This window comes from Somniosus microcephalus, unplaced genomic scaffold, assembly GCF_052327205.1.
Source record: "Somniosus microcephalus isolate GS21.2 unplaced genomic scaffold, FLI_Smic_1.0 unresolved_chr1, whole genome shotgun sequence".
Classification (NCBI taxonomy): domain Eukaryota; kingdom Metazoa; phylum Chordata; class Chondrichthyes; order Squaliformes; family Somniosidae; genus Somniosus; species Somniosus microcephalus.
The window spans coordinates 134,565,142-134,579,354 of record NW_028225179.1 but is presented as its reverse complement, the minus strand read 5'-3'; the positions used below and the strand labels follow the sequence as shown (position 1 = coordinate 134,579,354).

The following is a 14,213-nucleotide window of genomic DNA, read 5'->3' as shown; positions in this document are numbered from 1 at the left end:
GTTTTTTCGATTTCTGTTCTTAGCAAGAGAAGGTGGGCAAAAGTAGAATTGCAAACCATGAGCTCACACACAAGTATGTTAAGTTTTTAAAGCAAGTTGGTAATAAAAGCTTTTTTCGTGCTATATATGTGTGTGTGAGACCAGAACAATTGTTTAAAAATGAGCGAATAAAAAGGGAGGACGTGCAATCTGTAAATAAAGATTGCTGGAAATAATTCTCCCAGGAAAGAAAAGGAGGGGTGTTGGGTTGTGGGGGAAAAAAGGAACAAGGGCGAGTTTTGCAGCAGGCTGTTTGGTTTTCTTAAAATATTTTGTGTGGGGCGCCTCCTTAAAATGGCGGCCGGTCGTCGTCGTCCTGTTTGGTTTTAAAATGGCGGCGGTTACTGCTGCTGGTCGTCTGCGCTTGTTTTTTAAAAAGCTGTTTTTTTCCTCCATTCGAAACGCCACAAGGACAGAGCCAGAGCGAGGCTGGATGACATCAGCGCTGACTCAACCGAGGTGACGTAACCTTCAGCACCCAGCCATCCTCTCGCCAGCCAATTTTTTAAAATGGACTCCAATGGAGGAGAGAGGGGTGTAAAGCTTTCTCCCCCCCCCCCCCCCCCCCAAAAAAAAACTAAACTCCTTACCCCATCTGCAGGTGGAATACTGTAGGTTTTTTAAAATACGCGTTGGAATATTATTTTTCCTTTCCCCGCCCCTTTCCTCCCAAAAGGCTGCTGTTTTTTTGGAAGAATATTCATTTTTATCTTCCTTCCCCCCCCCCCCCCCCAAGAATAACTGGAAACTGCTTGCCCCATCTGAATCGGATACTGTAGACTTATTTTTTAGTGTTGGAAGAATATTCTTTACTTCCCCCCCCCCCTTAAAGACGTGTTTTTTTTTTGTTGGAAAGATATTTTTTATCTTCTCCACCGCCCCCCCCCCGAATAACTGGAAACTGCTTGCCCCGTCTGGAGATCGGATGCTGTAGGCTTTTATTTTTTAAATAGCGTTGGAAGAACTTTTCTTTTTTCCCCCGCCCCCAAAGATTGCTTTTTTTGTTGCAAGAATATTTTTATCTACCCCTAATCCTTTTATATTCGCACCCCCCCATCATAACCTTTTCCCCATCCCCAAAAAAAGACATGCTGTGTTTTTGTTGGAAGAATATTTTATCGCTTCCCCCCTCCAAGAATAACTGGAAATTGCTTGCCCCATGTGGAGATCAGATGCTGTGGTCAAATGTGTTGGAGAAATAATAACTTTTTTTCTCTCCCCAATCCTCAAGGAATCCTGGACGACTTTTTGTAATGTCCAGTTCATTGTGTTTGAAGGGCTTGATTGATACCTGATTTGTGTTGGGAGGTGGGGCGGGGGACCTGCCAGTGCCTCCTTTTGTAGGTTTAATTTTTTTTTTAAATACCTGATTGAACTGGTTTATTCGCATTTAAACGGGTTTATTCGCATTAAGGGAGTAATTAAGAGGTATCAATCAACTTCTTCATTGTAATCAACTTGATTTATGAATTTGTCATGGAATAAGTACCTGTAACCATGTTACCACTGGGCCGTAGGTAAATGGATTGCAGGCCGTAACTTAATGATAACTGTCTTTCATAATGGGTGCATAATTCTTTGCAGAGAGCATCTTCATATGGAAAGCGATTAACTTTTCATATAGGAGTTAAGTGCCATGCCCTGCACGGTTTTGTACTGTTTAGTTCCCAGCACAATAGGGCTGATGAATAGGGGGAGGTGAAGCTAAAACATCCTGCACTTTAAAAAAAACTCATCACAGGGACAGCCACATGCAAACTGGTAAGCAAACCTTTCTGACCTTAATTACATTTCACGACTTCATTGCGGTCTTGAACGAGTGTAACTGTTTGCCATTCTGCAGAAATCCATAGTGAAGTATTCGATACATGCATGCAAAAAGGCTTGTCGACATTGTTCCAGTGAGATACACTTGTTTCACGGTCAATTTTCATGCCTAAATTAAATCCATTGGTCGCCGCATTTCCATATGGCGGTAGAATAATTTAGGAAGTAGAATTACGGATTAACTTTTTTAAATTGCATTTTAATTTAACACGGCGATATTTCTCCACCTTGAATAGCGGCTGAATTTTGTAGCAATTGTAAATTACTTCGGGGTAGCGGATTATACTTGAAATTGATCTGAAATGCCTCGAGAGCCCTGCGGGTCGCCGCCAACATACCGCGCTGCACTTGCCTGACGTTTGCAATGTAAACTCTACACGGTTAATCGACGCAGTTCAATTTTAACTCGGACTTGTTTTTTCTCTTCCCCTTAGCGTATTAAGGAATGACGCCAGTGTCCCTTGGCCGTGGGGCAAATTCCTTCCGTTCCCTTTTCCCCATTTCCCACTGATTTTCTGAAAGCGGTCAGGGGTACTGCAGATTCAGTTGGAAGGGCAGTGCAAACAGTTTTGACTTATAATGCGAAGCTGGTATTCGTAGTCGGTATTAGCTGGATAGAGTAGCAATCAAGTCGTGCTATTGCTTTATATAAAGGGAGGTAGGTCGAGCATAAAGCATTTAGTGAGATTTTGGAGGTAAGATTTTGACTAAAATCATGCAGCTAAGGCAACTTCTGTAAGTAGCTTACTGACCTCTTGAGCTCTGCACATACAGCCATCCATACTTAGTTGAATTAACTTCTGCCTTGTTCCCTTCATGTCTGGCCCAGTGGTAACATGTTCAGTGATACTTTTAAGTGAAGATTTCTCGGGTTAATCTAAATGTTAAATTAGACCTTTGTACACATGTAGGATTTCACTGTACTGATGTACTATAATGCATTATACTGGGTGGGTATGGGATGAAAATGTTTGTACCAATATATAAACTGGTTTCTTGTTGCATCACTGGCCATGTACACAAATAGAAGGTATGGAGCTGTTTTAAGGGTCTCTCTGCCCACTGGCTGCTATACCTGATCTGTCTGTATGCAGTATGTTACAGGAAACCAGTGCTTGATCTTCACAATGAAGGATGCTGAAATCATAAACTGGTCCCTGCACAGTGTTTCTGCATTTGGGTGGCATGCTCATTTTGAAGGATTTGGGGCTTGTGCTCTGTAGGAGCCAGAGTTTAGTACTGCTAGGGTAATGAATCCAATGTAATTTGAGCACTAAAACACATCCTCCTATAATAAAACCAAAGGTAGGTGGCATGTGACCCATGTAGCCATTTGAGCACAAGCATTTGTCCACATACAAACAGTAACTCCCTTGTGAATTAGCCACTCAACCTGCAACTCACCATCTTGTCTGAACAAATCCATGAATTCAATTTACCAACACTAACTGCAATAGCATGAGCGAGGATTATATCTAGCTAACCGGATTGTGCTATTGGTTTTGATGCTCCAAATAAATACTTCCTAGTCAACTCTTTGTAATGAAATCCATGAAAAGTGGTGTTGAGCTGTTTGGTGCCGGTTTCCCTGTGGGAACACTGATCCATACAATCTGTGCACTGAAGCAAGTGTTCTTGCCTGTGACTATCCAAGCAGGCCAGCTTTTGGGGTAACCTATTTAGGCAGCAGTGAGGGACATAACTACCGGGGTTTTCTCTACCTTGGGTTTTGTACAGTGGGTTCCAACAGTGCTTTTAAATGTCAACCGGGTCAGCCTGAAATAAGGTACTAATGTGTTCTGGCTTGTAAAGCTTGTGGCTTTACTGCTGGGGCTTTTCACTGCCTTGTTCAAAACAGTATTAAAAGGAAGCCAGGCAGCAGTTTTTGCATTGAAAGCTTTAGGCAATTAACAGGAAGGCTGGGTTTTATAGATCTAGGCTTGTAATATTAATGTAAATTAATTAATTGCCCAATTGTTGAAAAATGCACCTTATGTTGTGTAAAAATTGTTTTAACAATTGCAATTTGCTTTGTTTTAACTTGGGATAATTAACATGCCTTCCAGATTTAGCTGTTCTGTCTAAGATTTAGCAGCATGTTGCCATTCACTCTCCATTCTGACAGATTTACTGTAGCTTTCCATACAAGTGTACATTTCTTTAAACTACACCATCGAATAACTGCAGAGGAAACTTAACTCTTTCAGTACTGATGCTTGTAACTTCAGAAAGATGCATGTCTTTCATAACACTCAACCAAACTGTTCCATATCCTTCTGTGCACTTGGTGGATTAGTGCAGCTAATTTATGGTGATGGGGTAAGTCAATTAATTCGGGATTATAATGGGAATCAAATTCTGCAAGCGAGTGGCCTTAACATTTAAAATAGACTCATTACTTTTACTTGGAGTAGTTCAAGAACAAAAGTTTTTAGAATTAGTTGCCTAAAATGGATGAATAGAGCTCAATACAGCAGTCAGACCTGTGTGCCAGGAGTGGCCAAAATAAGCCTGCACTCTGCAGGTTATTTCTAGCCCTTTTGCCCCATAACCTAGACAGGCCTTTTTTTTAACTGGCATATTCAATTTGAATTGAGTCTACAGTTCTGCAAAGGTTCATACTATTGCCTTTTTCCAAACAGCAAAGTCTCAAATCGGTTGTCATTAATTTTTGTACATGAAGTTACAACATTGCCTGCAAGGTTCCATGGTACTTATCAAGGCCCACAAAGATGAAGCTCATACTTGGGTGATTTAGATCAGTCACCATACAAAGCTCCTAACTGATCTAACCACTCTGGAGTTGTCGATGGTACTAGCAGGCCAGTATTTATGTGCCAGATGCTTCCACGATTTATTGGGGTTACTGGTATGTATACTCAATCCAGGCAACATTCATGCATAATTACCACTAGTTGTCAATGCATGCTGCCATCTCCAGTTATGCAAGCACATCAATAAGCTTGGCATCTCCACACGCGCCTCTCTGTTGCTGACTCAGTTTGAAATCCTATTCCCAGTGAGTTATCTTTGCTGCTTGTTAGAATATTTCTCTGTACAGAGCAGTATTCTATCTAGAAGTTGCAAAATAAAATTGGGAGGCTGCAGCAGTGGTGTCAATGGAGCTGAGTTTCAGAATCTCTGGCATCAAGGCTAAAAGTGCATTTTGAACAAGGGCACATATTAACTAATGGTTAATATTTTCCATTTAATTTAAAACCAATTAATGTGGGTCTATAGGTGGTGTAGCAGTCGCGGTTTTACGAAGTGCATTTTGAGTGCTCCCAATAGTATCTGGGCAGGGGTTAGTGGGATAGATGTCTAGAGCCTGTCTCTCCAGGGAGTATTTAATAGCACCTTCAATAGTGCTGGCTTCAGATTTTCTCTCATGCTTTATAATTTTTCAGCCAAAGGGTATTGCATTTGGAACAGGGGCATGAAGCTCACTTTTGTACACCTAATTTGTGTTGTGGCTTCCCATTGCAAATCCAAAGTTGCAATAAGCTGTGGGTCTCAAATGTCTTGACCCTCTGCCCATGTGGGCATGACGGTTGAAAGATAGTTACGCTGCTTTGCACTTGATATGTCAGCAAACGGGTCTTCAAATGAATCAAGAACACTGAAGCCAATCTCTGCCTGGCCTCTGGAGGGTTTGGGCTTCACATGTAAACAGATGATTTTATATAATCAGGTGTTCTGTTTGACTCCCCTGAGCACGTTATGAATTTGCTGCATGTTCTGAGAAGGCAAACTCTGCCAATGTGACTGGCTGGACATCTGAGATCTTTGTAAGCAAAAGCACTGCGCCTTCCTTGGCACAATGCAGTTTGTGTAGTAAGGGTCTTGTCCATGCTGAACACTTTCAGTTGCAGCTCTGACCTGTGCTACAATATTTTAGTGCTGCGCAATTTTCACGTGATGCTGTTCTAATCAAATTTAGCAATGCAGTGCCACAGGACAGAAGTTGCCTTATGAACAGCTTCATTCTTCAAGGATAAAGCACTTATTTCATGCCCATGAGCAGCTTTTTCAACTTGTACATACATGTTGGTGATTAATATATCAGTATAGACCAATATTCAGTATACAACACTTGAGCATAGGCTTCCCCCTCATGAATGGACATGATGCAACCAAAATCTTCAATCTTTCAAAAATTTAATTATCTTCTTTCCCTCCCCCTTTTATAGTCTCCCAGACCATGGACCTTGGCTGAGCAGGCGGCTGGAGATCTGCACAACTTGACTCCTGTATACTCAGCTAGTAGCGGATGCTGAATTGTGGACTGCCACTGCATCTTCCCATTCCCTTGCTCTCTGTTCTCGCTCTGTACCTGGTCTGCTCGGGGGAGGAGTCAGCAAGATCTGCAACAATGCAGGAAGCCAGGATACCCGCAGAGCCTGACGCCAGACTGCGGGGGGGCTGTGGCACAGTACAGCAACAGGCCATGCTACCCCACTAAGTTTCCCTCGGTAGCTTTTCACAACTGCTTTTTAGTTGGGAAGATAACAAATACTTACACACAACCACTTGTTTAAAGTATGCTCCACCCACCTTGCAGTTGCACCACCTGGCATTGTCCATGGGTGATCACAGGAGCACTTACAAAATTTGATAGTTTCCTCGGTGACAGCTGAATTTCAATGGGTCTGGCACTAGCTGAATTTTCAGTTCCACAGGAATAGACGCATAAATTTCAGTGCTCTTTACTGTAATTGGCCTATAAATATTGATTGTAGGTTAAATGGCCCTCATTATGACAGTTACTATGGCTAGTTGTTCCCCTGATTCGGCCAAGTTGGGGTTTTCTTGGGAGATGAGCAGGAAAGAGGGCCCTGTGTTTGTAAGGTATGCCCATGTTGCTTTCTAAGCTTGCTCCTTTTTCCTCAAAATCATTAAAAATAAGCTAAGCAGAAGTACATTGATCACAATGCTCCAGCTGTCTAGTAAGCTCTCTCATATTCACATATATAATAATATAACTGACTACAGTGCAGGCTTTATCAGCACTGTGACAGTTTTGAAACTTAATGTCCTTGAGCAAAACGGTGGGACCTGTGTGCTAAAGTTCTATTTCACTGTCTTAATGTGCCACGTGCTGAAGTTCTATCAACACAGGAAAGGCTTGTGGTTTTTAATATTAAACTGCCTTCTAATCCAAGAGCCCTTCACTCCTAACTGGAAACTGCATTAATTGTAAGAGCAATGTTGCGCAAGTCCTGTTTGAAACCATCTAACAATGTTACATAGTGGCAACATATGAGTGCCTTCTGATACAAAACACATTCACATTTCTTTGCTATTGTGACTTTTTAACTTCCAACTGCTGTCGCCCTCAAACTAGCCAAAGTCAAGATTTCCATAACTTTTGCACAAGTGAAGTTTTGTAGTGACACCAGTTACAATTTTTTAATGTAGCCTATCTACCTACTTTTTTTTTAAATTTCATTGACACTAGTACCTTGTTTAGACACCAGGCATCCGTAATTGAGTGAAGGCCAGTAGCTTCCAAATGGAATCTTGTCTAAACAGCTGAATATGCAGTATCAAAGTAGTTGAGATGTGATGGGCTGTGGCATAATATGCCCACACCTATATCCTGGAAGTTGCTGTTCAATATTCCATTTGTTCATGAATGGAGTGTTGTACTTTTGAGTGGGGGAGGAAATAGGAGGTGCTTCATGTGATATGGTTAACTTAGATGCTGTGCCTCCAATATGCTATAAATGGTTGTATGTGAGCAGTGTAACTGAATTAGCCAAATAGAAATGATGAGGGTGTTAGACCAGAAAAAAAGTTGCCTTATACAAGGCAATGTACAGCTCAATGTACATAGCAGTATGATGTTGAACATGTCAAGCCTAACCATAGAGCACTGTTGTAGAAATATTGCGTTCCCCTTGTTTTTTAAATGCTTTTCTGAGATCAGTTTGAGATGTGAGGGCCCCGATTTATTCTACCCGCATTAGTTTAGGCCCAGTAAACCAATTAAATTACTGGGTGACACCTGAACTCTGGAATTTGAAATGTGTCGACAAGTCTGCTCGAAACATTAGGGAAAAATCTTTATATTGCAAAATGTTATGGCCTCTGCCGATCCTGGACAAATGAATTAAAGTTTTAATTTTGCACTGGGGCATGTAGGAGGAGAGCAGGTGACCTGGACAGGAATTTTGAGTGTTAGTGACCTGCCTTTTTAGTGCATTTTATAAGGACAAATGGTACCAATCAATTTATCAACAATATATAATTGTTGTATTTTCAGAACTAGTCCAGTGATTTTATAACATTTGGTGGGGTGGAGGGGGAATGGAGGAGCAGGTCATGTATCTTGCAAGACCAGCTTAGGAAGCTCCATTCATTCCCATGCCAATTTAAATGGCTACAAGTGAGGAATGCAGAAACATCGCTGCTGGAACGCATCTATTAAACCTAATTATAAATATAGGCTATAGCCAAATATTGTTCTGAAACCGCATTTTTGGCCAGAAGGGGAATAAAAAAAAAAAACTGACATCTTTTCTACTTTTTGTTTTTTTAAGGTAATTGATACAATGGGTTCGGGGCCTGTAGATCCAAAAGAACTCCTAATAGGGTTGGACTGCCTCCTTGGTAAAGATGGGGAAATTAAAAGTGGCGATGGTGTCGTTAGAATTTACAGGTAATCCTTCACTCTGTTCCATGCAATCACACACACATAAACTACACGTACCTTCCCCACCCTCTTCAGAAGTTCAGTAAGTTTTTAAAATGAGCCACGTGCAGTAGTTTGCTGTGCATGGTTTATTCATTAAGCAAATGTTGATTTAGCTATGACACTTACCACCTTCAGCCTTTTTTGTGGTAATGTGTTCAGGTGCCCTACCTGCTCTTTGTACCCTTTCTGTGAAAGGTCATTACCCTGCTAGCTTTTTATAATTACATTAATGGTGTTTGAGTACTTCTGCACATGGGGCACCCTTGCTGAAGCATGCACCTGCACTGTTGATGGCATAGGGGCGGGGGAATGTTGAGGTCCACGGGCTAGTCATTTGGGACTGATGCTGTTACAGCTGGTTTTGTACGTACCCAACATGCACACTGGGTGCTATCCAGTGATTCTGGCTGGATAGCAGCCAAGAGCAGGGGCTCTAGCTGACTTTTATTTTAACCTTCTTCAGCCTGAAGCAAATTGTAGGGCCTATACTACCACCCTGGCCGCATGACATAAATATTTAGCCCAGGATTTGTAGCTAGCTTTACCTTTTTATCAAACATTGCATTTATATAGAGCACGTGAGTTTATTTTTCATGTAAGCTGACATCCAATTCTTTCGATTCCCTTAGCGCACTGGGCCCCCCCCCCCCACCCATTTGAAATGTTCTTTCCATCCTGGATGTCTATGAAATGACGAGAGTTCTATCCGCCTGCTATTCCCTATTACAATTTTCTTCGACTGCATTGTTCAGTCCTATCGACGGGCTTGGGGGTAATTTTAGCCTAACTCGCCGGGCGGAAATCCCATGGGATCGGGTGGAACGCTGGTTTTTACATCCCCGCCCGATATTGCTCTCCGTCGATTTCAATAGAGAATAAAATTGGGCGGTGTGTAAAGCCGGTGTTCCGTCCAATCCCATCAGTTTCCCGAAGGGCAGGTTCGGTAAAAATGACCCCCATGTGTCGACATTGATTCTCCAGCAGTCTATGTTTAATTCAAACTTGAGGCTCTCTTTTGATTCCATTTGACTACCAAACATGTGCATAATGTTGAGTTGTGTTTTACAGTAAACCTCTCCAGTCTGTCTTATCTCTTTGTTCAAGTACAAAGGTTTTTTTTATAATCAGAGTATATCTGGACACATGGCCTCCACTTCCAGTCCAAAGGGCATTGCTGATTCCCTTCACTGCTTTTTATTTTCAGGCTGATGAAGGATTCAAAAAAGCTAGTAAGCCGATGTATGTACTTGAACATCCTGCTGCAGACCAGGTCGGAGGATATCCTGAATCAGTAAGGCCCATAGTTTCTAACGTACCATCAGTGTCATTGTTTTACTGAGTCAGTATTTGTCTGACTTACTTAGTGTGTTTGTACCGAGAGCTGCACTCATAATATTGTGCCCGTAAGCTTTTTGTGTATCTCAGTTCATTCTCTGACTACTCTGCCCTCCATTAGTACTTCACCGTGGTGCTGTATGGCTCAAAATTAGGCCTGTTGGCTTATTGTGCAAGTTATCACCCAACCCTTTTAGGAACCTGCACATTCACCATTTTATTCTGAATTGTGTCTGCTGTGGCTCACTGGATAGCACCCTCCCCTCTGAGTCAGAAGGTTGTGGGTTCATGTCCCACTCCAGAGACTTGAACACATTATCTAGGCTGACACTCCAGTGCAGTACTGAGGGAGTGCGGCGCAGTCAGAGGTGCCAGCTTTCAGATGAGACGTTAAACCAAGGTCCCATCTGCCCTCAGGTGGACATAAAAGATCCCATGGCACTATTTCGAAGACGAGCAGAGGAGCTCTCCCCAGTGCCCTGGCCAATATTTATCCCTCAATTGGCATCACTAAAACAGATTATCTGGTCATTATCACTTTGCTGTTTGTGGGATCTTGCTGTGCGCAAATTGGCTGCTGCGTTTCCTACATTACAGCAGTGACTACACTCCAAAAGTACTTCACTGCAAAGCACTTTGGGACGTCCCGAGATCATGAAAGGGGTTACCTAAATGCAGGTCTTCCTTTTTACTTGTTTTGTAATTCTCGACCGGCGAATTGCACTAAGTAAGTGCAGAAATTCACAGGGTTTGTTCTGGGTTTCAGCTCGGTGCCAAGTCCATTCTGCTTACTATAGGCGCAACCCCCCAAGTTTGGATCCAGAGTTCTGTTTGCTGTCTGTTCTCAGTTCATGCACTCAGCTTTGTGCTTCTGAAATCCCAGTGACTGCACTGAGATTTGAATAGATGGAACCTGGGAGAGAGCTAGTCTATACTGTCTCTAGGTGAGTGTAGGTTGCTGATATTTCATAAAAGTAACCCTACTTACTGCCTGTGAACTGATCTGACTTGTGTCCAACTATGCTGGCACAGTCTAAGAACATAAGAAATAGGAGTCGGCCATACGGCCCCTCTTGCCTGGCCTGCCATTCAATAAGATCATGGCTGATCTTCTACCTCAACTCCACATTCCTGCCCTATCCCTTGAATTCCCTTGGTGTCCAAAAATCTATTGCTCTCAGTCTTGAATATACAGTAAACTCTTTCTTATCCGGCACCTATGGGACCAGGATGGTGCCGGTTGATGAAAAATTCTGGATAACAGAGAGGTATACCTACCACGGTGCTGCTTTCCCACTCGCCATCACCACTGACTAACTCAGCCACCGCGGGAGACTCTGACGCGGCAAAACAAGTGCTGGATGGATTCGGCAAGAGGTGTTGTTTTGTATTGAAATATATCTATTTTGCCGGTTATTAAAATATTCCGGATGATAAAGTGCCGTTTAAACAAGAGTTTACTGTACTCAACGACTGAGCGTCCACAGCCCTCTGAAAGTCACTATGAAAATCTCTATGTAGGGCGAGCGGTCGGTCGCTCTCGTACACGCAAGTGGTCTCAAAATGAGTGTACTGGCCCGTTCGGGAATAGCAGTTCCTGCCTGGATAAAACTTTTTATTTGGGATAGTTAAAAAGAAAACCAATAAATAAAAATATTTCAAGGATAGAAAATGCTGCAAATACGTAGCCAGGTCAAATCGAAAGAATTTTCTGGGTGTTTTCAGCTTTGCCCTCTGGGTGTTTTCAACTTGGTTTCTGGCACAGTCGCCTCTGGGCCAACAGGTTGTGGATTGAGGAACCACAGCACTTGAGTGTGCAGTCTAGATGGACCGCCCCCCATGCATTACTGAGAAAGCATGCTATATGATCGGAAGCGCTGTGTTTTGAGTGAGACTGAATGGGAGTCCAGTTCAAATGTGGCACAGCTGTGACTCCCTCCATGACCAAATAGTCTGCAAGGTTTACACCAGACGACCACTCAAGGGAGATTGGTGGAACCCTAGCAATGACAGGTTCTTCTCTGAAAGGATGAGATTAATAGGGTGAAGGGAAATATTCCCTCTAATTTTTTCTTGACTCGCGCGGACCATTCAAAATACGGCGCATGCGCTGTTTATGTGTTGAAAAACCGACTGCGCGGGATCCCTGGAGCTTACAGGAAAACATTGGTGAAGGGCCTTTTTCATCATGACCTCCCGATCTTGGAAAGGTACCACCTAAAATACTAACCTATTTTTCCTCAGTTGTTCCTTGACTTATTGTGTATTGCCACTACTTTCCATTTCAGCTGGCAATCTGAATTTTAGGGTGTGTAATTTATTACGGATATGTGAACTGTTCAGAGTTTGGTGCCTTATGTGTTTATTTCTCTCTCTCGAAGGTTCATCAAAGTTGGCGGTTACAAGCTGCTGAATAACTGGCTAGCCTATTCCAAAACTACCAGCAACGTGCCATTGTTACAGCAGATTCTGCTGGCATTGCAGTTGCTGCCGCTCACTGTGGACCACCTGAAACAAGTAAGTAAAACGCTGAATAAATGAACCAAAACGCTGAACAAATGAACCATTCATTGTCTTATCACTGTGGACAGCACTTGCCTTCAATGGCTAAGTCCTTAGTGTGCTGGACATTAGATTAAGATTTGTGTTCTGTGCAACAACTACGCTGGAGACCGATGGCGTGAAAAATATTCAAGCCTTGTGTGGCTATTGAGGGGTTTTGACGGATAGGGAGAAACTGTTTCCAGTGGCAGGAGCTGGTCAGTAACCAGAGGACATAGATTCAAGCTGATTGGTAAAAGAAGCAGATGGGAGATATGGAGAATTTTCTTTACGCTGAAACGACAGTTGCAAGCAGATTACCTGTAAATAGCAACTTTCAAAAGGGGAATTGGATATAAATTGGAAAATGAGAAAAATTGCAAGGTTATGGGGAAAGAACAGGGTGGGAGGGGACGTGAGACTAATTGGATAGTTCTTTCAAATGGCCTCCTCCTGTGCTGTATCATTCTAAGCGCGAGATTCGTGGGCATTTTATTGCCCACCTATTCCGCACTTCATGTCATGACACCATTTTGTGTCATGAGAGCCATGATTTTATGCTTTTGCTGCACTTGCTAGTGCTTGCTACAATGTATTGTTAATAAGCTTGGGTATCTACAAGTTTGTTTGCTAAATATTATTTCATTAAATATCTATCTTGGCCCCAGTGTATCTAATTGACCTATTGTGAAAGATTTTGTTAGAGGTGCAATGATTTTTATTTCCTGTCTCCTCTCTTTCTTACCCCCCCCCCCCCCCCCCCCAAAAACAATATTTTCTCTTCTCTGCTGAAGGCCGTCACTCTTGCTAGGGTTCCACCAATCTCCCTTGAGTGGTCGTCTGGTGTAAACCTAGCAGACTATTTGGTCGTGGAGGGCGTCACAGATTTTGCCCTCGCTTCATATTCATGCTTATACTTTTCAGTCACTGAATCTGTAGCAGCAACTGTGACTGATTTTTTTTGGGGTGGGGACGAATGGTGCATTTTTACATAGATATTTGCATGAGAGAGTGCTCCAGAAAGCAGAGTTAATATTACATCTAACTGGCAAGTTTGTCTGTTTTAACCTGGCCCTCTTTCTATTCCAGAATAACACGGCCAAGATAGTGAAACAGCTAAGCAAGAGCATTGACGATGAAGGTAAGATGTAATGCATACTATCTGCACCAAGTTTAAAGAACTGCTGCGTTGCTTTAGACAGCCAATAATCCCACCTTCCAGTAACTGTCTGGTGTACAACGTGGGCACACTCGGGGTTCGTCCAGTGTGACGTTGTTTATACCGCTGTTTAAGAAATAACACACAGTTCTGTTGTTTTATTTAGCTGCTGCCTTAAGTCATTTCAGTGTGTCTTTTGCCGCCCAGTTTCTGTTTTTTCAGTCAAAATAGTTTAATTTATATACTTCTGATTTTAATAAGTTTCTTCTTAATAAGTCATAATTCCACAGGTACCAAAAAACCTCTGGCATCTTCCACAAATGGCCATTTGCCACTTGTGATCTTGGGACAGTGAGTGTCTACGGACTCGCCATCTCGGGCATCGCAGGCAAGCTGATTCTCCCCTCAGCTGACCACTTTACAAAGGGGTCAGTAGATAGTGGATGGAAGTGGAGCCCTGACTAATTTTCCATTATCCGGCTCAATATTTAGTGACCATTTACTTTTGAAACTAAACTTTATTTTTCTTCTATGTTACATTTGTAGCGGGATGGCTATTAGCTGCCAGTGCCATTAGATTTAAATAGTGGCAGTCAGTGTTGCTTGTCCTGAAAG

At 42.5% G+C, this 14,213-nt stretch overlaps 1 protein-coding gene across 3 annotated transcripts in view; it reads left to right on the top strand.

The window, feature by feature from the left end:
* ppp1r10 (protein phosphatase 1, regulatory subunit 10) overlaps window positions 1-14,213 on the top strand; it is a 35,431-nt gene that overhangs the window by 1,006 nt on the left and 20,212 nt on the right. For 2 of the 3 annotated variants that reach the window (XM_085974910.1, XM_085974909.1), the window contains 4 exons: window positions 8,409-8,527; window positions 9,768-9,854; window positions 12,280-12,415; window positions 13,529-13,580. In XM_085974910.1, the coding sequence (XP_085831036.1) occupies window positions 8,421-8,527; window positions 9,768-9,854; window positions 12,280-12,415; window positions 13,529-13,580 (382 nt within the window). In that variant the 5' untranslated portion in view covers window positions 8,409-8,420. Of the gene's footprint in view, window positions 1-6,259; window positions 6,339-8,408; window positions 8,528-9,767; window positions 9,855-12,279; window positions 12,416-13,528; window positions 13,581-14,213 lie in introns of those variants that run through there. The other variant, XM_085974911.1, reaches the window with a different exon arrangement.